Genomic DNA, 23,192 nt, shown 5'->3' with positions numbered 1-23,192 from the left:
ACCAGCTGTCTCCTACTAACAAGGTATTTTCAGTCTGTAATATCTGCACAAATGTTGAGTTTATCTTGGCTTAGTTGGCTTAGACTCTTTGAAACATAAACTTGTAATAAATTAACCATTTAACTACTATGCATGTTTAAAGTAGAGATGCTCAGGCTCGGTTCCCCGAACACACCCGAACTTAGAAGATCAGAGTACCGAGCCAAGCTGGCCCGGTACTCTCGCACGCCCTTGGAATATAAAACAAGGCAAAACATCATTGTTACGTCATCAGATCTCGGATCTCGTGAGCTTTTGATTCTATAAGTACCGCCCCCCCCACGGCAATCCAGCGCCATTTCACAGAGAGACACAGAAGTGGTAGCACAGTTCTTGGCAGTCTGTAGAGCAGTTGGGCAGTGTCAGAAAAGTAGAAAAGTTAGAAAAGAAAGAGGAGGGGAAGTAGTCTTCTTCAAAGTCTCCAGTGACATTCAGGATAGCTCCATTGCTCCATTGCTAATTGTCATTGCTGAAATACAAATAATAGGTTTGGCAGGCTTGGTCTTTTAAATCTGCAGTCACTTTGTACTGTGCTATATTGGTAACATACAAAGAGAAGAACTCCATTACTCCATTGCGAATTGTCATTGCTAAAATACAAATAAAAGGGCTGGCACCCTGGATTGGTCTGGGTCTGATAAAAGCACGAATCCCTGGGGGGGTCAGCGCTCATCACCATGTATTAACCGTAGAATTACCACAGTTATCCAAGGAACAGGTGGAGCGATCAAATGAACCATAACTGATTTCATGACCCAAGGACAATTCCATCTTGCAGCAATTTTCTTTACTGACACTGCTGTGTGGCAATGTTTCCTAGATGTGCTATGAACTGCCGTGTGTTTGAGTCATTGCTCTGTCGCTTAGCATCCAGCCAAGTGTATGAAAATAATATTGTCACCTGTGGTCGAAATTGACTGCAAATGACTTGAAATTAGTGTTATTGAGGTAAATAATAATGTAGGGGGGGGGGGAAGAAAGAATATGTGATTTAAGCAAAAAAAAAAAAAGGGATTTTAGAAAACAAAATCAGGATCCAAAACCAAAAGACGCAAGGGCAGTTTTGCCAAAACAAAAACCAACACGACGTGAATCCAGAACCAAAACCAGAACACGGGGGTCAATGAACATCTCTAGTTTAAAGATACTAACTAATGCACAATTTAGTCATACAATTTGTTTGAATTAAATTAGTTTGAAGTCTGATTGGATGAGTTTTATGTTAATGAAATTAAATTGTTGTGTGTGGACATTTTTCACTGCAGTGTATATGTTCTACCAAGGTAAATATGAAAATCTTTCTGTGAGAGCTAATTTTTCTTTTTAGATGCAATCCAATCACTTTCTCATTGGAACTCATGAAAAAAACAAAAACAAAAAAAAAATGTCAGTGGATCGTGTGTGGAGAAATTGCAATTAAATTGCAATCTATAATCACAAATGACGGTTAGCTTGGAAAATATTGTACTGTATGGGTAGCACAAAGGTAACAACACAAGCACCAAATTTATGAATTTCAATAGAAATATCTTTTCACAAACATCATTTTAATTGAAAGATTTTTACACAAACAGAATAATGAATCTGATAAAGTTGATATCCTGCCCATGATCAGCAACGAGATAGCTAACTTATAATTGGTCAGTCTGCCTACACACATATCAAAATAGGTTATTGGTGTACTGCTGTTCCTGATGAAAACCTGTACCTAAAACGACCACTATGAGCCTAATTCATCATGGAACGTCTCTGCTGATTTTGGGCGCATCATCCGCAAAATCACTCAGCGCATGTCCAGAACCAAGAAAAGGACACTTACTGCAGCCTACGATTTTGGGAGTGCACTGGGTGAGGAAGGGCTGTTTTGCTGTAGTCAACATACAGTTGGGGCGTGCCAAACTCAAGTGCACGCAGCCACGCTCTAATCCATCTCTCAAAGTTACTTGTTTTTCTGCCTTATCTCTTGCTCCAGCTAAAGGGCTAGTCTAAGTCCTGATCAGTAGTGATGACATTCTCGTATGCATGCTATAACATGTCTTTGCAATCGCAAGCAACTGTAAATATGTATTTTATGTTTAGTAGACATTAACGACAGTCCAACAAAAGTATTTTATGGAAAACAAAAAAAAAACAACAAAAACCTTTTTTCTTTTTAACTGTTTTATCATTAATGCCTTTATTATTACCAGGTGACATTAATTCAATATATTTTTTTTATTTTCCTGTCTGTTCTTTTATGAATTTGTAATCCACATAGGTATAGGACGTATCCTGCAGCATCATGGTAGAGCACAGCAGACCCACACCTGATTAAACAGCGCAGGTATCTTGAAATCCTTGTGTTGCTGAATAAGGGAGGACGCAAAGCCTGGCATACTGAATGCTGGTTGTGCTCAGAATACGTGCCTTGATGAATCAACAGGACAGATAGTTCTCAGAGACATATTACAGGTTTGTACAGTCTGAAGATTCAGTGGGAGTTTGAAAGTCAGAGTGCTGTAAAAAGCTCTACATTGTACGTATCTCTGTCACAATGATGTGTTAGGTAATGATGTGTAATGTGTTCTAGTGTAAGGAGCATGAATTTGCATCTCCAAACTTACCAAACTAGTTTGTTTATTTATTCCAAGGTAATTTGTCATGTGGATATATTAACTTTTGTTTTGTAAAACGACAGTAAGAAAACAATTATATTTTATCCCCAAAAAGTGGACTGTTAGCTGGTAGACATTTTGTACAGTATTTTTTTGTACAAAAGTAAACACCAAAAAACAAACCATATGAGTCTGTAAGTCTTTGTTGCAAAGAAACAAAACATTCAATGCATTCTGATAGAACAAATATGCAAGATTGAGTTTTATATTGTTGGTTCACATATATCTTTTAGTGGTACAAAAGCATCAGTCCCCAGATGAAAGAACTGGTTCTGCATTGTGTCAGTACCCAGTATATGACAACCAGTGGGCGGTTTTCGGTTAGGTATAAAGTGTTTTGTTTCTTAGGGCTAGATTTACTAAGCTGCGGTTTGAGAAAGTGGGGATGTTGCCTATGGCAACCAATCAGATTAAAAGCTGTCATTTTGTAGAAGGTACTAAATAAATGAAAGCTAGAATCTGATTGGTTGCTATAGGCAACATCCCCACTTTTTCAAACCCACAGCTTAGTAAATCTAGCCCTTAATGTGGTTTGGGAGTGAGGAATTGTGGGTTTTGGTCTAGCAGAAATATCTTGTATCTATTGTATTGCCTGGTGCTTACGTACACATTTCCTTATAGCTTATCTTCTTATGCATGTATAAATTGTAGTTCCTGCGCTCTCCTGTAAAGCTGTGTACACACCTACACTATTTGCCTTCAAATCTGTGCACTTTATCTCTCATAACCATCTGCTGAAAAGATCGTCATGCTCTACACACTCTACAGATATCTGCCTACACTGCTGGTCGTGAATACGTATACACTTCCACACTTGCCCAACATCGTTCCATCATTGATCGTGATTTTTAAAGAGTTTATCACACCAAATCAACAGGTGCGATATGTTGTGGTACGATGAAACATGATCGTAGGAGCATACACACTCTTGCAATATGAACAAACAGTTGTGAATCGTGTGATCTACACGATAATTGCAGCTTAAATCTACCACTTTTACATTTAGACCAGGCTCACTTGCCAGTCATGTTGCAGCAGATTTCACATTGTGTCTTTACTCCAGTATGACTTCACTTTCCTACAGCCCTATGTACCCACCTGCTCACTTACAGCCACAGTAGTTCACTTTGGAATCTGAACTCCCGCATTAGACGTGCAGCGGGACGCCGTTAACACAGTCTACACGGAGGAATAGATTACAGCCACAACGGAGGACACAGATGCATCGAGTCCCGGGACTTCTCTAGGGTATTGTAGGGTAAGAGTTTTTTAACTTATTTTTGGTTTTTTGCTATCTGCAAGACTGAAGATTGCCCGTGTGCATCCATCATTCATATACTCACGAAGGAGCTATAAACATTAACTCAGTCACTACCTTTTTGCGCCCTCTCATTTTATTATATTTAGATCATAATCATGTGCAATTACTATAGGACTATATACCTCCAAACCGTCCAGATTTAGACGGGTCAGTCCTGATTTTAGGGCTCTATCCTGATCGGGACAGCTTTGTCCCAATCAGTGGGAAAGTTGGGGGAGATTTTGTCCACTGCTGCTCTGCATGACAGAGCACTGGTACTCACGACAGTTTAGTGGTTTGGAGGGGAGGAGAGAAGGGTGCATCCTAGCGCTTGAAAAACACAAGGCACACCCCCAGAGATGTGGTCACACCCACAATGGGCATGCCTATGCCTCTAGCGTGCTGTGGCAAACATTGGGAGCTATGGGACAATATAGATTGTTCAATCTGCCAAAGCAAAAACAACTTTCACATCATTAGCTGCAAAATAGATTTTTTTTTTATGGTTAATAGATTTTCTCTTTTTCCTGGGAGGGAGTTTTGGCAAGTTTGCAATTTTACATTTGTTTTGTGCCACTCAATGCAATTTAAGGAATACACTTGATTGCTGATGTACACCAGGATAGCTAACATGTAAAATGACAAGTACAGAAAACAATTCTGTTTTGCAACAGTCAGTGTTTTGTAGTAAGGGAAGGGGGGGAGAAATGTGTAAGGAAAAAATGTGAACAGATGAAATGTGCACATGAGTGTACAATAGTCAGGGTTACTAATAGTCACAGAGACCATTGGCAGGTATTTTACCATAGGACAATCCAGAAAGAATGAGTGCCTGAAGGCCTGTAAACTCCTTTAGTAAGGCTATAGACATGTGACATCTGTGACGGTTGTTGATTGGCTTTTTTATGTTTCATGTGCTATGCTTGACCCGATTCTCCAGTGGGTATTATTTAATCAGAAAATTATAGGAGAGTCAGAAGCAATCAGTGAATTAATTATGTTAATGATAATGGCATTATGATTAGACCAAGAAAAAGGTATTCAAGTGCAATTATTTGATACCACAGGCTCAGGAAACACATATCTACCTCCCACAATATTGCATACCTGACATCTCTCCCGGCATCTCCAGGAGACTCCCCAAATAGTGGGTGAGCTCTCTCTCTCTCTCTCTCTCTCTCTCTCTCTCTCTCTCTCTCTATTACAACTATGGAGTATAAAAAAAAATCTCTGGTGACATGACCCTTTCATTTTAGGGACTATAGTGCAGCTGTATTGTATGCATTATGCATAATTCTACAATCATTGCAGTAGCTCTGCAATAATTCTAGACTACAATAAAGATTAAACACATTGCAGTAATTGAGGCTAATATCTATTTGAGGAGTTGTGTTTCATAGAAGTTTTTTCCTTCATCAGTGCTTACCTGTTATTATGTCACCAGGAACAAACTTGGTATTAGACACTGTGATGTTATAAGGGGCCACAGATGATTGGGGAGTATTGCCCCCATGTGTTGGAAGCATGGAGTCACATGAGTCACTTATTAGTCCATTTGGGTAGCCAAATACAGACACCAAACATCCGGCAACACAAATAAAGATCTTTAAACTATTTTCCATTTCTACCTGAAAAGACACAAATAGAAGGAGACATATAAACCATTTTTAATACAACTACATGTTAGTGTAAATAAGTCATGTTAATATGACACAATGATAGTTTTATGTACTTGAACATATTTACACATTTGGTCCATGAACATTTAAAGCAATATTAAACAGTCACGTTTGTTAATAGTGACATAATGAGGTTCAAGCTGGAGATAGAACTTTCAATTATCAAAGGGTCACCACAGTCAATAGCAAAATCATAGGGAAGCTTCATAGGTGTGCGCACGGGGTGTACCCGTGGGGTGTACCCAGGCATACCCTAATGCACAGATTAGAATGGGTCAGAAAGGCGCAGTGACACGTCTGATTCTCTCTGAAACAGAGTTGCTGTGCATGCCCAGCAGCAGCATCTCCTCCCATATTCCTTTGTGGAACTGAAAAAGTCTTAACTTGGTATGCCAACTCCAGAGGTGAGGTGCACATAGGAAAGTTCATCCGCCTACTGCCTACATGTTTTATTAACATATGTGATAATGTGTGCATTTATAAAATTGCTGGCACAACTGTGTAACATATGAACTGAAGGCCCTACTGTGTGGCATACTATGAACTGGGGGCACTGCTGTGTGGCATAATATGAACTGGGGGCACTGCTCTGTTGCATAATATGAACTAGGGGCACTGTTGTGTGGCACTGCAAAACAAACATACCACCAGTCTCTCTTCTATGCTCAGGCTTCAAACCACAAATGCCTGTTTAACACATTTAAATCTCTCCTCAACCCTCCCACCCCAAACCCTCCGTCTACTATCAGTGCCTAGGATCTTGCTTCTTAATTCAAGTACAAGATTGATAAAATCCGGCTAGAAATGGTACAATATTCATTGACAAGCAATCAGCTCAATTCCTTCCCTGCACCCTCTGACACCCTTTCTTCATTTCATCTCACAAATGAAGATGAAGTATCTACTCTCTTCTTATCTTCCTTCTCTACCTTCTGTACTATTGATCCCATACCCACACAAATCGGTAGATCCCTGTCTCTTGTACTCATTTCACCTCTAACTAAAATCTGTAATCTCTCTCTCTCTCTACTGGTATCTTCCCGTCATTATACAAGTATGCAGTGATTGCTCCTATTCTAAAAAAACAAAATTCTGACCTAAACTCTCTCTCAAATTACCGTCCCATCTCCCAGCTCCCATGTCCCTCCAAGCTTCTAGACAGAATTGTCTACACTCGGCGCACACACTTCCTTTCCGCAAACAGCCAGTCAGGCTTTTACTCTTAACACTCCACAGAGACTGAGATAACCAAGCTTGTCAATGATTTGATCACTGCTAAAAATGAAGGTCATTACTCTTTTCTAATTGTCCTGGATCTCTCTGCTGCTTTTGACACTGTTGACCACTCTCTTCTCATACAAACGCTACAATCCCTAGGTCTTCAAGACACCGTCCTATCCTGGCTCTCATCCTACCTTTCTAATCGCTCTTTCAGTGTTAATTTCTCCGGCTCTATCTCTGCTCCGCTTCCTTTATCAGTTGGAGTTCCACAAGGCTCAGTCCTAGGTCCTCTGCTATTCTCTATCTACACCACTTCTTTTGGAAAAATAATTAGCTCCTTTGGATTTCAGTATAATCTCTATGTGGATTATACCCAAATTTATCTGTCATCTCCTGATCTCTTGCCATCTGTGTTGTCTCGCGTTACTGGCTGTCTTTCTGCCATGTCATCTTGGATGTCCTCTCGCCAACTCAAACTCAATCTTTCAAAAATAGGGTTAATAATATTCCCACCCACCAACAGAAGTTACCTACCTGATATTTCTATTTCTGTTGACAACCTGACCATATATCCCACCCTGCAAGCTCACTGTCTAGGTGTGATCTTCGACTTGCAACTATCCCTTTTTCCCCACATCAACTCTATATCTAAATCATGCTACATAAATTTAAAAAACTTTTCCAGAATACACACATATCTTACACAAGACACTGCAAAAACTTTAATTCATGCACTCATCATCTATTGACTATTGCAATTCCCTCTTTACTGGTCTTCCCCTAAACAGACTCAACCCCTACAATCTATTTGCACACAACGGCTAGAATGATTTTCCTTGCAACTCGTTCTTCCTCTGCTGAGCCACTCTCTCAGTCTCTACATTGGTAGCCTGTTTTTTTACAGAATCCAATATTAAATTATTCTACTAACATACAAGGCCATCAACAAAACTGCACCAACATACATCTCCTCACTTGTCTCAAAATATCTCCCAACTCGACAAGATCTGCGTCTCTATTCCACTCTCATCACATCCTCCCATTCCTGTTTCCTCCCATTCCTGTTTACAGGTCTTTTTTCAAGCTGCACCTACTCTGGAATTCCCTCCCTCACACAATAAGACTTTCCTCTGGTCTACAAACTTTCAATCGTTCTCTGAAAACCCACCTCTTTAGGCAAGCTTATAATATTCCTCAACCACCAACTTAAGCTCACAGGTTACCCTATTACCACCCTTTACACAATTCACACAAGACAACAACCCTCTGACCCCAGACCAACATTGCTGTGTGACTGCAGCACATGGCATTCAAATCACTTTTACTTTTGCAATCTGGCTGGACCAATATGTATATCCGACTCCCATTGACCTATAAATTGTATAAATTGTAAGCTTGCGAGCAGGGCCCTCTTTGTCTGTTTTACCCAGTATTGTTTATTACTGTGCTTGCCCCAATTGTAAAGCGCTATGGAATTTGCTGGCACTATATAAATAAATGTTGATGATGATGATGATGATGATGATGATGATAATGAATTGGATACACTACTGTGTGGCATAATATGAACTGGGGCACTGCTGTCTGGCATAATATGAACTAATGGCACCACTGTGTGGCATAATGAATTGGCACTACTGTGACTGTGTGGCATAATATGAAACTGTGGACACTACTGTGTGACATAATATTATCTGATGGCACTTCTAGACACCCTCCCCTTAGACAGTGCTAGACATCCTCCTTCCTGCAGCAGAGTATTCCCCTATGTTTCCTTGGATGCATACACTAATGAAATGTGCCGCGCATATCTATGGGAAGCCTATATAACAGGGATCCCCATTTCTGTAACTATATCCTCATTCTAGGGCAGATTTATTAACTAGCATTATCGCATCCACCAATATATGAAAAAGCTTACTATCAACACTAGCATTGTTTTTGATGGCAATGACCCAAGGTTTTTCAATTGGGAAACTTTTTAAAATAATATTTATTTATTTTACTTTGTTTTACTCTATTTTTAAACATTTTTTTTTATACAAGCGGAATTGAATGTCCGGACTTGGGTTTTCAGTTCCACTTGAATAAAAAAAAATAGAAATGTGCATGCATGAACTGTCTAACCGAGTCACGTATGTCTCTGGAGATTGGCCAGACAAAGCGGAAAGTCAACTGTTAGTGCTCCCAGCTAGTATTGCCAAGCAGTTGACTCTCAATCAGCTACCCTAATTATATTTTATTAAAAAATGATGGCCATTGGAGGTTTTCTCTCTCTCTCTATGATAAACTGTGATGGAAAACATCCCTATCACCAGTTTTGAATGAATAGGCCCAAAAGTGTACAAAAGGTATAATTCCTGATAACCAACACCTCAAATTGGTACCTGTAATATTAAAATCCACTTGCAAGGAGAAAAATGCTATGTGGCCTCCCCGCTAAACAAGGGTACATACTATAATAATGGCCATTCATTCACACTCAGCAAGGAACAACCATGATCTGCCCCTGCATTCCCATCAGAAGAGGAAAGAAAATATTTATTATATTTATTATTTATATATAATAGTAAAATAGAAGCAAGGAAATAACCTTCTGGCTGCCTCACAGCTGGGTGCCAACTCTTTGTTAAATTAATGAATTGGAGGAAAATTAATTCTCAATTACTGGGACAATCCACCCCTAATTAATAACGTGAGAGATTACGAAGAGTACGACCAGACATTTTATAAGCTTACAACATCTTTAAAAACAACTTCCCCCCATCCCAACCTGACCCTATCCTTATATATCTGTATCACTCTCTCTAATATTTGTATGTATATATATATATATATCTTGAAGGGAATGACTTGAATGTTTCTCCGATATTGTCTACTGGCTCTGTGTTTATCTGTTCCCTTTCTAGATAAAGAGTTAAAAAAAGAACAACTGTTCTCTATGAAACAGTAATAAAATGTCAATTGATTTACCCGATCTATGGTAAACTGGTAATGTAGAGTTAATACATCATTCCAAAACCATGGGCAGAGTGGACATAGAGGACAATATAAATCGGTCTTTCACGCTGTCTGTAGTATTTAAGCAATTTTCAAATCTAAACCATGATTATCTTTACACCAATATTGTGAATTATTCCATATAACAAAGTCCTTGGAACTCACTCATCATATTTTCAAAAAAAAATCAACCCACTCCCCGCAGAGTCTTGTACTCCTTTCAGCAGCAGCGCTGTTCAAATGTTAACTGAAGATGCTTCATTAATTGAATAACAACATGTTTACAGGCATTTTGTTACGTGAATAATAATGTACAAATCATTTAACACTGCTTTACATACTGAAACCACATACACACTAAAAATAACATATGATCTTGTTCCACTCACCTGAAATAAGACTTCAAAACTGCAAAAACACCGTACAGTCCAGAGCAATAAAGCACAGGTAAGGGATAGTAGAACGCTGTATTAAAGCCTAGAGCTACATTAGTTTCTTAGTCTCAGGTGTCTGCAGTGAGAAAAGACAAGCTGTGCTAGTTGATATCCTCCACCCCACAGGGCGTGGTTTATAAATACAGAGCTGTTGAGGGATACTGCTGCTCTGAGTTTATTGACAAAATCCCATTGTTGGTTTCTTGTTTCCTTTCTTTCGCAAACCCTCCCATTTCCATTGACTAATACTTTGATTTGCAGGAGAACACTGAGGTTGCTGGAATACTCAGTAATAAAAGACAAAATAACAAAACATCAAGGTGATGGAAATAGTATAATATCAATCAGTGAGACTCAGCTAATGCAATCACAGGTAAAGCTATTTTATTGTTTTTCTATTTTTTTTTTTCTTCTTTACTTTGTCCAGGCTTTCAGTTCCAGTGCGCATGCACATAGACTCGCTAGACTGGCTGGTGAAGCAATAAGAGTCCCCATACCACTGCCAGATAGTACTGCCGGAGAGCATAGCATCACTCAGCTACCCTAGTGAAATTTTTTATGTTTATTGGGAAATTTTTTTTTATGATCGCTGCAATGTGTGATTGAAGCTTCTTATTAGTTCACGTGGTCACTCCTTTGGTCGGTGCTGTACTTCAGAAATGGAGAAGCCCTGGGTAAAACTGTCTCTAGGGATTCACTAGGGGAAAAGAGCAGCTCAGTGAAACTTTAATGTGTAACCAGTTTTAGCTGGCATGAAAGGATGTGTGGTGTGTCTCTGTTCACTGGCATCTGTTATGTTTTTGTAAAGGGGCAGATGGTTGGCACCCCAGAAGTAGTGTAAGATTCCACAGGCCCAGTGGTATGGTAGAGAGAAAGGTCCCCCCAGTTATTTTGGAATGAAACAAAGAACACAGGCCTAATACTGCATAAACTCGTGGGATTATTCTCTTTGCTTGTGGCGGAAAGTTTTACCACAGTGGTAGATAAGTAGCAGTGGTGTAGGGAAGTTATACCACAAGACCTTTAATATGCAATGTTATTCAACGTGTCAAAAAATAAATGACAATTTAGGAGCACCTGGAGGAAACCCACGCAAACACAGGGAGAACATACAAACTCCTCACAGATAAAGCCATGGTCGGGAATCGAACTCATGACCCAAGCGCTGTGAGGCAGAAGTGCTAACCACTAGGCCACTGTGCTGCCCACTATCCACACTTAATAGCAAGAGAAATGGTAATACTGGTAGTTAATAACTGACAGACCTCTTGGCACACAGATTATTCTTATTCAACTAATTTTTTCTCTTGACACATGCTTTGATGTGCTGAGCTTTACCCCAGTCCTCAGCAGTCCAATCCCTGTACCTTTTGCAGAATATCAGTCTGTCCCTGATGTTTTTCCTGGAGAGAAATTGCTTCTTTGCTGGCCTTCTTGACTCCAGGCCATCCTCCAAAAGTCTTCGCCTCACTGTGCGTGCAGATGCACTCACACCTGCCTGCTGCCATTCCTGAGCAAGCTCTGCACTGGTGGTGCCCGAATCTTGTAGCTGAATCAACTTTAAGAGACGGTCCAGGCGCTTGCTGGTGTAACGGATTTACTGGATTCACTACTGATCTTGATTAACGCTGGCTCACCTGAGATGCGGAGTCTAACGATCTCCCCGGTATTCACCAAGAACCGCTACAAGGCGGGCTGGGCTTTGCTGCCAGGAGTCGCAGGTCGCGGCCCTCAGGTTTGCCCCAAGATGTAGCACAACGGAGTAGGAGCAAGATGAGAGTAGTCGGACAGGCCGGGTCGGTACACAGGCAGGCAATGAAGACAGAATCAGGAAGCAGTCTCGGAGTCAAACAAACCGGATCGGTACACGGGTCACCAGAACAGGAGGGTGGTCAGCTAGCCGTGTCGGTACACAGGAAGGCAGATAAACGTATGGAGAAAGGAGCGTGAGGCAATCTGGGTCAGGGGCACAGGCAATCTGGGAGGTCAGCAAACAGGTTTGGTACACAGCAGATCAAGCACACAGGAAGCAGGAACGAAGAGGACACAGGAATCAGGAGCCAGGAACAGGTAAGTTGCTCTGACACTCACCAAGTGTCAGAGCTATGTTTTTATAGTGTGTCCAATTTGAATTCCCCGCCCTGGGGTAGCGATCACGTGACCACCCTAGGTAGCGATCACGTGACTGCCGAACCCAGAAGTGCGGCTTCCGGGTCCGACGTAGCGGCGGGGGAACGAGGAGAGGTGAGTATTCGTGACAGTACCCCCTACCTTAAAGGTGGACTCCAGACACCTACACAGGTTTACCGGGAAATTTTTTATGAAAGAGTTTGAGTAGACGGGGAGCATGCAGGTCGACTGCTCTTAGCCAGGAGCATTCCTCGGGATCATATCCTTTCCAGTCTACTAGGAATTATACAGCACCTCTGTTTTTACGGGAGTCCAGGATCTGTTTTGCTTCATATTCACCCTGATTCTGAATAATAACAGGGGGAGGAGCCCTAGGAGGGGTGGCAAATTTGTTAGTAACTACTGGTTTCAGCAGCGACACATGAAAAACATCTGGAATACGTAGAGAACGTGGTAAGCTTAGTCTGAAAGCTACTGGATTGATGATCTCAGAGATGGTAAAAGGACCAATAAACCTGGGAGCAAATTTCTTGCTGGGAACCTTTAGACGAATGTTCTGTGTAGATAACCAGACTTTATCACCGATGGAGAAATTAGGCCCGGCTCTTCTCCTTCTATCATAGGCTTCCTTAGAACGAGTGATAGCCTCTCTGAGACTTGATTTGGTTTGTTCCCAGATATGAGAGAAGTTACGAAAAAGTCCACTGCAGGAACTTCAGAAGCAGAAATTTGGGAAAAGGTGGGTAGTCTAGGATGACAGCCATAGAGAACGAAAAAAGGAGAATTAGAGAGAGCCTCGTGGAAATTATTATTATGGGCAAACTCAGCCCATGGAAGGAGATCTACCCAGTTGTCTTGATTGGCAGAGATGAATATTCTTAAGAATTTCTCCAATTCCTGGTTGGTTCTCTCTGTGAGGCCATTAGACTGGGGGTGATATGCAGAGGAAAAATCAAGCTTGATTCCAGATTTGTGACAAAACAATCTCCAAAACTTGGAGATAAACTGAGATCCTCGATCGGAGACAATGTGAAGAGGACAACCATGAAGGCGGAATATCTCCTTGATAAAAATGTCAGCCAACGAGGAGGAAGATGGAAGACCTCTCAGTGGAATAAAGTGGGCAGTTTTGGAAAAGCGGTCCGTGACCACTAGGACCACTGTACAAGATTTGGAGGGAGGTAGATCCGTAATGAAATCCATGGAAATTTGTGACCATGGGTAATCAGGAACTGGTAATGGAAGTAATTGACCATAAGGCCTCCTCCTGGGGGTCTTGTGTTGGGCACATATGGAACATGAAGACACAAACCTTCTTACATCCTCCCGTATGGAAGGCCACCAGTAGTTGCGAGATAACAAGGCCCAAGTTTTACGAATGCCAGCATGACCTGAGAAGAGAGAACAATGAGCCCATCATAGGAGTTTGATGCAAAGAGGTGCAGAAATGAAGGTCTTGCTAGGAGGACAGGTCTTTTTGATATGAGTTGCTGCCAATATTCGACTGGGATCCAGAATAAATGTATTCTCCTCCAAGGGTTCCGAGTCAGCAGGATAAAATGAGTGAGATAGAGCATCTGCCTTGATATTTTTAGATCCAGAACGGAAGGAAATGTTGAAGTCAAATCGGGAGAAAAATAAGGACCATCTTGCTTGTCGAGGATTTAGGCAGCATGCGGTACGTAAATATAGTAAGTTCTTGTGGTCAGTATAGATGGTGATAGGAAACTGGGCTCCTTCCAGGAGATGCCTCCATTCAGAAAGAGCCAATTTGATGGCTAGGAGCTCCTTGTCACCGATACCGTAGTTCTTTTCAGCAGGTAGCAGGCGACGGGAAAAGAATCCGCACGGATGTAGTTTACCGGTAGAATCTCGTTGAGAGAGTACTGCTCCCGTACCTATAGAGGATGCGTCCATCTCTAGAATGAACGGGCGAGAACAGTCAGGTTGTTGGAGGATGGGTGCTGAGGAAAAGAGAGATTTTAAAGTAGCAAAGGCTTGGGTGGCCTCTTCAGTCCATACTTTGGCATTTGCAGACTTACGGGTTAAGGCAGTGATGGGTGCCACCAAAGTAGAATATCCTTTAATGAACTGGCGGTAGTAATTGGAAAACCCTAGGAACCGTTGTGTAGCTTTAAGGCCCGAGGGTTGAGGCCAATCTAGTATGGCTCTTAACTTGGTAGGATCCATTTGCAATCCCGTGCCGGAGATAATATAACCTAAGAAAGGAACTTGTCTCTGTTCAAAGATACATTTTTCTAATTTACAATATAGATGATTCTTTCTAATACGAGACAGAACCTCCAAGACATGTTTGTGATGTGATACTAAGTCTTGGGAGAAGATGAGGATATCATCGAGGTAGATGACCACGCATTGATATAATAGGTCTTGAAAAAGTTCGTTCATGAAACCTTGAAAAACAGCCGGGGCATTGCACAATCCAAAAGGCATGACCAAGTATTCAAAGTGCCCGTCCCGAGTGTTGAAGGCAGTCTTCCACTCGTCTCCCTCTTTAATGCACACCAGATTATAGGCTCCTCTGAGGTCCAATTTAGAAAAAATGGTAGCCCCCTTTATACGATCAAATAATTCTGAGATTAGTGGTAAAGGGTACCGATTTTTTACGGTGATGGCATTTAGGCCTCGATAATCAATACAAGTGCGGAGGCCCCCATCTTTCTTCTTTACGAAGAAAAAACCTGCCCCAGCAGGAGAAGAGGATTTTCGAATAAAGCCTTTTCCCAGATTATCTTGGACATAATCCTCCATGGCCTTGGATTCAGGAGCGGAAAGTGGATACACTCTGCCTCGGGGTACCGGTTTACCGGGAATGAGATCTATATTACAGTCCTAAATTCTATGTGGAGGGAGTTTGGTGGCCTCCTGTTCACAAAAGACATCGGAAAAGGGTTGGTAGGGTTCAGGAAGGAGTGCCAAGGGTAACCTCCTGTGGCATTTGGGATCCTCCTTGGGAACTACCTTTGATAGACAATGATTAAAGCAATGTTGTCCCCAGGATAAGATATGGCCGGACTGCCAATCCACGTTAGGAGAATGGAGACGGAGACGGAGCCACGGAAGTCCAAGGATAACAGGATTGGTAGCCTTATGGATGACGAAGAAGGAGATACTCTCTTTATGTAGGGCTCCAATCTGGAGACGAAGAGGAGTGGTGCGTAAGAAGATAGAACCTTCAGGAATTCTTCCCCCATCGATGGCTAAAAGGGAGACAGGTTGTTCTAGAGCTTGCGTGGAGATAAAGAATTGCTTTACCAAGGCAGCCGAAATGAAATTCCCAGCTGCTCCGGAGTCAAGGAGTGCGGACTGAGAAAAGGTATATTGTCCAGACTGTAAGGAAATGGGAATGGTGACACAATCATTACAATAAGGAACTGAGGGAGATGAAATAAGGAGGCCTAACAACACAGTTCCTGAACACGTTAGGCCCTGTCGTTTCCCGGACGTTTGGGACAAGAGTTCAGAAGATGTCCGCTCTCTCCACAATATAAACATAATTTGTATCGGAATCTTCTCTCTCTCTCTTCAGCCGATAGGCGGGTCCTTGCCAATTGCATCGGTTCCTCGGGTAGAAGAACAGGTGTTTGGAAGTTGGGAGCTAGACGGATCATACTGCGACAAGACTGTTCCTTCTCAGAACTTCGCTCCTTGAATCGTAAGTCAATCTTAACGCAGAGGGAGATGAGATCGTCCAAAGATGCAGGGAGTTCCTGAGACACCAGCTCGTCTTTAATTCGATCTGAAAGACCCTGCCAGAATGTAGCTACTACAGCCTCATCGTTCCAGCGGAGTTCAGAGGCCATAGTTCTGAAGTGGACCGCATACTGCCCCACAGACTGGTTCCCTTGGCGGAGACGCAATAACCCAGCAGCGGCATTGGAACCCCTTCCGGGTTTGTCAAAAATCTTCCTAAAGGTGGAGAAATTATGCAGGATAGGATCATTCCGCTCCCATAACGGGGATGCCAACGCTAAGGCTTGACCAGAGAGCAGTGATATCACATAGGCCACTTTAGCCTTCTCAGAAGGAAAATTCCCCGGCAACAGTTCTAAGTGGATGGAGCATTGGTTCAGGAATCCTCTGCAAAGTTTAGGGTCTCCGTCGAACTTAGGCAGATTAGGCATCCGTACTTGGGAGGAAGAAGCTGCTGCTGCTGAGGGGGGGGTCTGCCGCAATCACAGGTACAGGAGGGCCGGTGGCCACTAAGGTGTTCTGAACAACATCCAGCCGAGTAGATAGGCTCTGGAGGAATTTTAAAAGTTGCTCTTGGTTTGCTTCCTGTTTGTCCATTCTACCCACTAAATGCTCCAGGAGATCTTTGACCGCTGAATCCATCATCAGAGCAAACTATAACGGATTTACTGGATTCACTACTAATCTTGATTAACGCTGGCTCACCTAAGGTGCGGAGTCTAACGATCTCCCCGGTATTCACCAAGAACCGCTGCAAGGCGGGCTGGGCTTTGCTGCCAGGAGTCGCAGGTCGCGGTCCTCAGGTTTGCCCCAAGATGTAGTACAACGGAGTAGGAGCAAGATGAGAGTAGTCGGACAGGCCGGGTCGGTACACAAGCAGGCAATGAAGACAGAATCAGGAAGCAGTCTCGGAGTCAAACAAACCGGATCAGTACACGGGTCACCAGAACAGGAGGGTGGTCAGCTAGTCGGGTCGGTACACAGGAAGGCAGATAAACGTATGGAGAAAGGAGCGTGAGGCAATCCAGGTCAGGGGCACAGGCAATCTGGGAGGTCAGCAAACAGGTTTGGTACACAGAAGATCAAGCACACAGGAAGCAGGAACGAGGAGGACACAGGAATCAGGAGCCAGGAACAGGTAAGTTGCTCTGACACTCACCAAGTGTCAGAGCTATGTTTTTATAGTGTGTCCAATTTGAATTCCCCGCCCTGGGGTAGCGATCACGTGACCGCCATAGGTAGCGATCACGTGACCGCCATAGGTAGCGATAACGTGACCGCCAAACCCGGAAGTGCGGCTTCCGGGTCCGATAGAGCGGCGGGGGAACGAGGAGAGGTGAGTATTCGAGACAGCTGGATGTTCTTGGGCGCCCTGAAGCATTTTTCACAACTATTGAACCTCTCCTTGAAGTTCTTGATGATCCAACAAATGGTTTATTTAGGTGCAATCTTACTAACAGCAATATCCTTGCCTGTGAAGCCCTTTTTGAGCAAAGCAATGATGACTGCACGTTTTTCCTTGCAGGTAACCATGCTTAACGGAGGAAGAACAATGATTTCAAGCACCACCCTCCTTTTAAAGCTTCTAGTCTGTTATTCTAACTCAATCAGCATGACAGAGGGATCTCCAGCCTTGTCCTCGTCAACACTCTCACCTGTGTTAACAAGAGAATTACTGACCTGATGTCAGCTGATCCTTTTGTGACAGGGCTGAAATGCAGTGGAAATGTTGTTTTTGGGATAAAATTCATTGCCATGGCAAAAAAGGAACTTATTAATGAGCCCTCATGCAGCAGGATATGCCTCCAAAAAGTAGTAGTCCTCTGGTTACTTCTGTGTTCAGCATAACATGAACCTTTACAGACAGCATAGTTAATGTATTTAATGTACCACTTCTAAACTCTGCTGAGGCTGGAAATGTGTGAACAAAGCACACCCATAGAGCTGAGATATGTTTTATCAATGCACTAAGATTACAATCTCTCCCCATCTCTATTTTCCAGACCCACATCCCAATTATCTCACTCACACAAAAAGTCAAATCCTACCCCCCTGGTATTGCCAACCCCCCCCCCTTCCGCCAAAAAATAAAATAAAATAAATATATATAAAAAATAACCTAAAATATTGAGCTTCTTCAAAATTATTATTAAATATGAGCTTTTTCTTTGGCTAATTTATTCTAAAAATTTTAATTAAAAAAAGTTGTTTGTTTCTAAAAAAATTGTGTGTGTGTGTGTGGTTTATTTATGTAAAGAAACTGTGCAGTAATGTACTTTAGTACCATAATGTCTGTATGTGTGTGTGTATATTAGGGAATTTAGACTGTAAGCTCCAATGGGGCAGGGACTGATGTGAGTGAGTTCTCTGTACAGCGCTGCGGAATCAGTGGCGCTATATAAATAAATGGTGATGAATGGCGATGAAATACATTTGTCCCTTTTAACTGGATACTAACCACAAAACATTTTCAATCAAAATGAAGTGTATAATGAGGTTAGCAGGGATAAAAGGTATATTAGCTCATCCCTAGTAGTGTGATCAATGAGGTACAGTGTGTGTGGGTGATAATTGTTTCCTTTCCTCACATAACATATGGTAGCACAGCCATCATTCCATTATCCCCACACCAGAGTCGGAACTAGCGAACTGTGGGCCCCGGTGTGGGGAGGAGGGAACCGGGGCCCCTATCCCTCTGCATCTGCCATACAGCTGGCCCATTATCTACATGGGACCCGGTGCACAACACCTGCCACACCAATAATAGTTCCGCCACTGTCCCACACAGTATATGACAGGACAGCCATTATTCCATTATCCACACACAGTATATAAAAGCACAGTCATTATTCCATTATCCCCACACAGTATATTTTCCATATAATACAATATCATACAAACAGTAGACATACACCATCATAGAAAAAAGTAATGAGCAGGGTTAGTATGAAACGTCTTTATAATGTAATGTAATTGCCCACCTTTGCGGTCTTCTGCAATCGGCAATACAAATACATATCGTATTCAAACGTACGTGTGGCAGTGAATTAGCTGGTGGGGCAAAGAAAAAAATGCAATGCTTCACATGCCAGTTTTTCGGCATGGAAAAGTGACTTTACTACCGTTTTCATCAAGCAATGTGTCTTCAGATCCACTCCTTGTTAAATTCGGATGTGTGTATACCCAATTTACGTGTGCTTTAAAACAAATGCACCTTGTGCTCAGTATGCCTCTCTTAATGAATCAGCCCAGTAACTGTAAATCAATAGCATTTTCCTGCAGTCCGCTTAGTCAGCCAAATGGATCACATGGTGGTCACAGTTAGAACGCCTGTTATTAGAGAGATTTTTAGTCTCAATAGTAAATATATAATCTATACCAGTGGTTCCCAAACTGTGTGCCTAGGCTCCCTGGGGTGCCTTGGAGATCTCCAAGGGGTGCCTCGGCCAGGGCCAGTGGTAAGCAAGGCGAGGGACTGCTTGGTAATTATTTTGGCTTAGGGTGCCTTGAAAAATTTTTGGAGACCCTAAGGGTGCCTAGAACTGAAAAAGTTTGGAATCCACTGATCTATACTAATTGCAGTACAAAAACATGTACTGTAAATTATAAGTAAATACATGCTTGTCAACTTTTTGCTATTGGCCTCTGAGAGATCCATGGGGAGGTGGGTGTGTTGTGAGGGCGAGGGCCCGATCTTATTGCATAATTTTGGTCCCGCCCCCTATATGAACATCACCACGTTATCCTATTACAATAGGGGGAGGGGCCATAATGACATGTGAATTGCGTAAATAAGACCCATCCCCTCCCAGTCGAAGGATCCATGAGGTTGCCCTGCTCTTTCGAGAGTCCGGAGGACTCCTAGAAGTTCAGGAGTCTCCCGAACATCCTGGGAGAGTAAGCAACTATGAGTAAATGCTGTTGTATAGTATGTAAATGCCTGTATTCTCTATATATAAACTGCACAATATTGCTACATCTGTTCAGTAGTTATTCATAATATGTATATCACAGTACAGTCTCCATAACATCACTATATGTTTCTCACAACACAGTCTCCATATCATGCTATACATGTTCCCCAGATTAGTCATACACTGTCCATAGTATTGGAGAGGGGAGAGGGAGGAGGAGGTAAGTAGGGAAGATGTAAGTGAATGTAAATGAATGGAATTTGATAGTTTTATAAAGAAGGCAGTAGGAAAAGTGGTGGTATTTGGCTAAGCATTTATAAATTTTGATGCCCTGTCTGGTTTTCCTATTGCTGTTCATGTTTTAGTGTCTTTCACAACCTGAGATATAATTAGAAAGTATAGGAAAGTACCAACTAATACAATCCTACCTACAAATCAAATTCTACAGAGTTATAGTTCACAAAGAAACAAGAGAGGTGGCCGCTTTCAGTGCTCAAATACAAATTATAGGGCTGGCAGTGTTCTTCATAGGTTCCAGTGACATTCTACAAAGTTATAGCTCACCCAGAAATAGAAGAGGTGGAAGTGTTTAGCGCTGAAACAGAAATTCAAATAATAGGGCTGGTTGTGTTATTAAAAGTCTCCGGTTACATTCCATTGTGCCATAGCTCACCCAGAAATAGGAGAGGTGGCAGTGTTTAGTGCTGAAACAGAGATTCAAATAGTAGGGTTGGCAGTGTTTTTAAATGTCTACCGTGGCATTTTACTATGCCATAGCTCACCCAGAAATAGGAGAGGTGGCATTGTTCAGTTCTGAAACAGAAATTCAAATAATAGGACTGTCAGTGTTATTAAAAGTCTACAGTCACATTTTACTGTGCCATAGCTCACCCATAAACAGACACCCAGTGGTGATGCAGATGTGTCAGCACAACATTTTGACATTTGGTCTGGTGTAAAAGAATTGGCCAAAAATCATGACAACTCTGTCGTAAAATGAACCACAATTTCCATGGGGAAAGCCATTACTGGCAATTACATCAAAGTACAGAGACTTCTGTAATGGGGGATTCCAGCAAGGATTAATTAGTATTGAGTGAGGATGATGTACACACTGATGAGGCTGAGGATGATGACAGTGTAGATCGCAGGTGCTGGTATCTAGCTGAAGGACGCTAGTTGATGCTGGAATGCTTATTAATATTTGGGTAAAATGTCATATTGTGGCATGTTGGCAATTTTATGTTTTTCTACAGTAAAGTTTCACCTCTATTAAAGATGGGTTTTTTTTCTATAAAAAGGAAAAAGCTTTTTTTTTTTACATTTTTGCTTTTGACATTTATGTTACAGAGACTTCTGTAATGGTGGTTTCCTGCATGGATGAATTAATATTGTGTTAGGATAATGTACACACTGATGAGGGTGAGGATGAGGCTGAAGATGATGACAACAACATATTGCTACTGTAGAGTTCATTGACAGCACTATTACCTTAGCTACCTTAAGCTCATTGTTAGCTTGTTTTGTATGGGGCCCAAACAAACCAAGCACTTGAGCCACAAAAGTGGCACTGCTTGTCACTGAAGTGCTTGGTTTGTTAAAGTGTGCATATCCTTTTTAAGATCCATTATAAGAGTGGGTGGGAGGGTCCCAAGGACAATTCCATCTTGCACCACTTTTCCTTTCAGCTATCGCTGTGTACCAATGTTACCTACATGTGCTATTAGTGCTGAAGTTTGTTTTCAATCATCCTTTCAATTGCTTCTCTCTTGTACGTGTGACCACATACTTTGTTTTTCATTGGGATCACCATCTCCAACTGTGTTTTTGGAGTACTCTGGGTGATGGTGATCTCTTCGTCTTCATCTTCCAAATCTTCATCTGCAGGGGCCGGTGACACAGCCATTTGTTTCCTCAGGTCTCTTAGCTGTTCTTTAAACTGGACATATTTATCATCCTGCCTCAGGGCCTCCTCTATATTATTCTTCTGAAGCGCAGTGTATATCTCGTGTACAAGGTCACTTAAATCCTGGATCTCTTCCGGTGGGTCATGTTTTAACTTAAGTACAGTCCCCTCAACTGCATCAATATATTGGTTCAAATCTCTGTTCGATGCAGCGTATTCCAACATGACGGATTCCATGCTGCCCACATGTTCCTTGTCACAGTCTGTCTGAAGCAGATGTACTGCCACTCCAGTTATAATATCCATTCCTGTGTCTACATAAGTTTGGCAGTTCTTCAGGGACGAGAGGGAGGTATCCAGAGAGGAGAAGGAGATTAAAGATGCAACACGAGCAGACATGGTTTAATGATGTAGAGTTAATTAACAGTACTGTTGGGTTTAAGGAAGCTAAGCTATTGGTAGCTTGTTTTGTGGGGGCCCAAACAAACCAAGCACTTTAGCCACAAAAGTGACACTCCTTGTCGCTAGAATGCTTGCTTTGTTAAACTGTACATGTCCTTTTCAATATCTTACATAAGGGTGGGTGGGAGGGCCCAAGGACAATTCCATCTTGCACCATTTTTCTTTTCTGTCACTGCTGTGTGGCAATGTTTCCTAGATGTGCTATAAACTGCTGTGTGTTTGTGTTGTTGCTCTGTCGCTTAGCATCCAGCCAGGTCGCTGCAGTCTTTGTCCGAAAGTGGATGAAAATATTATTGTGACCTGTGAGGTGGTCAAAATTGACTGGAAATGACTGGAAATTAGTATTATTGAGATTAATAATAATGTAGAAATGAAAAAAAAAAAAAAGCAAAATTATGTGATTTTAGCACTTTTTAGCTATTTTCTAAAAAATATAGATCCAAAACCAAAACACGCAAGGGCGGTTTTGCCAAAACCAAAATACGAGCTTAATCCAGATCCAAAACCAAAATCAAAACACAGTGAACATCTCTAGTAAGTTTCCACTTACCATTGCCAAATGAACAAATGTACAATATATATCTCATCTACTGGTCTGAACTGTCTCCTTATAGATTGTGTACCTGGGACTTGTTTAGGGTTATTTAATGCAAGCAGCATAATAATCATTATCATCAACATTTATTTATATAAAGACAGCAAATTCTGTAGCACTTTGCATTTGAGATAATGCGTTTAT

At 41.8% G+C, this 23,192-nt stretch overlaps 2 protein-coding genes across 2 annotated transcripts in view; both read right to left on the bottom strand.

The window, feature by feature from the left end:
* LOC142099257 (putative ferric-chelate reductase 1) overlaps positions 1-10,434 on the bottom strand; it is a 57,886-nt gene extending 47,452 nt beyond the window's left edge. The window contains exons 1-2 of the mRNA XM_075182527.1: positions 10,283-10,434; positions 5,420-5,621 (exon numbers count right to left, since the gene is read on the bottom strand). Of these exons, the coding sequence (XP_075038628.1) occupies positions 5,420-5,615 (196 nt within the window). The 5' untranslated portion in view covers positions 5,616-5,621; positions 10,283-10,434. The remainder of the gene's footprint in view (positions 1-5,419; positions 5,622-10,282) is intronic.
* Positions 10,435-21,808: 11,374 nt separating this feature from the next.
* On the bottom strand, positions 21,809-22,390 carry LOC142100235 (E3 SUMO-protein ligase NSE2-like). The gene has a single exon (XM_075184167.1). It carries the CDS (start codon positions 22,388-22,390, stop codon positions 21,809-21,811), a length of 582 nt encoding a protein of 193 aa, XP_075040268.1.
* Positions 22,391-23,192: the final 802 nt, after the last annotated feature.

The sequence above is a fragment of the Mixophyes fleayi genome, chromosome 8 (genome assembly GCF_038048845.1).
Source record: "Mixophyes fleayi isolate aMixFle1 chromosome 8, aMixFle1.hap1, whole genome shotgun sequence".
Taxonomy (NCBI): domain Eukaryota; kingdom Metazoa; phylum Chordata; class Amphibia; order Anura; family Limnodynastidae; genus Mixophyes; species Mixophyes fleayi.
Note: the sequence above shows the minus strand (reverse complement) of the source record. Positions and strands in the feature narration are given on the sequence as shown.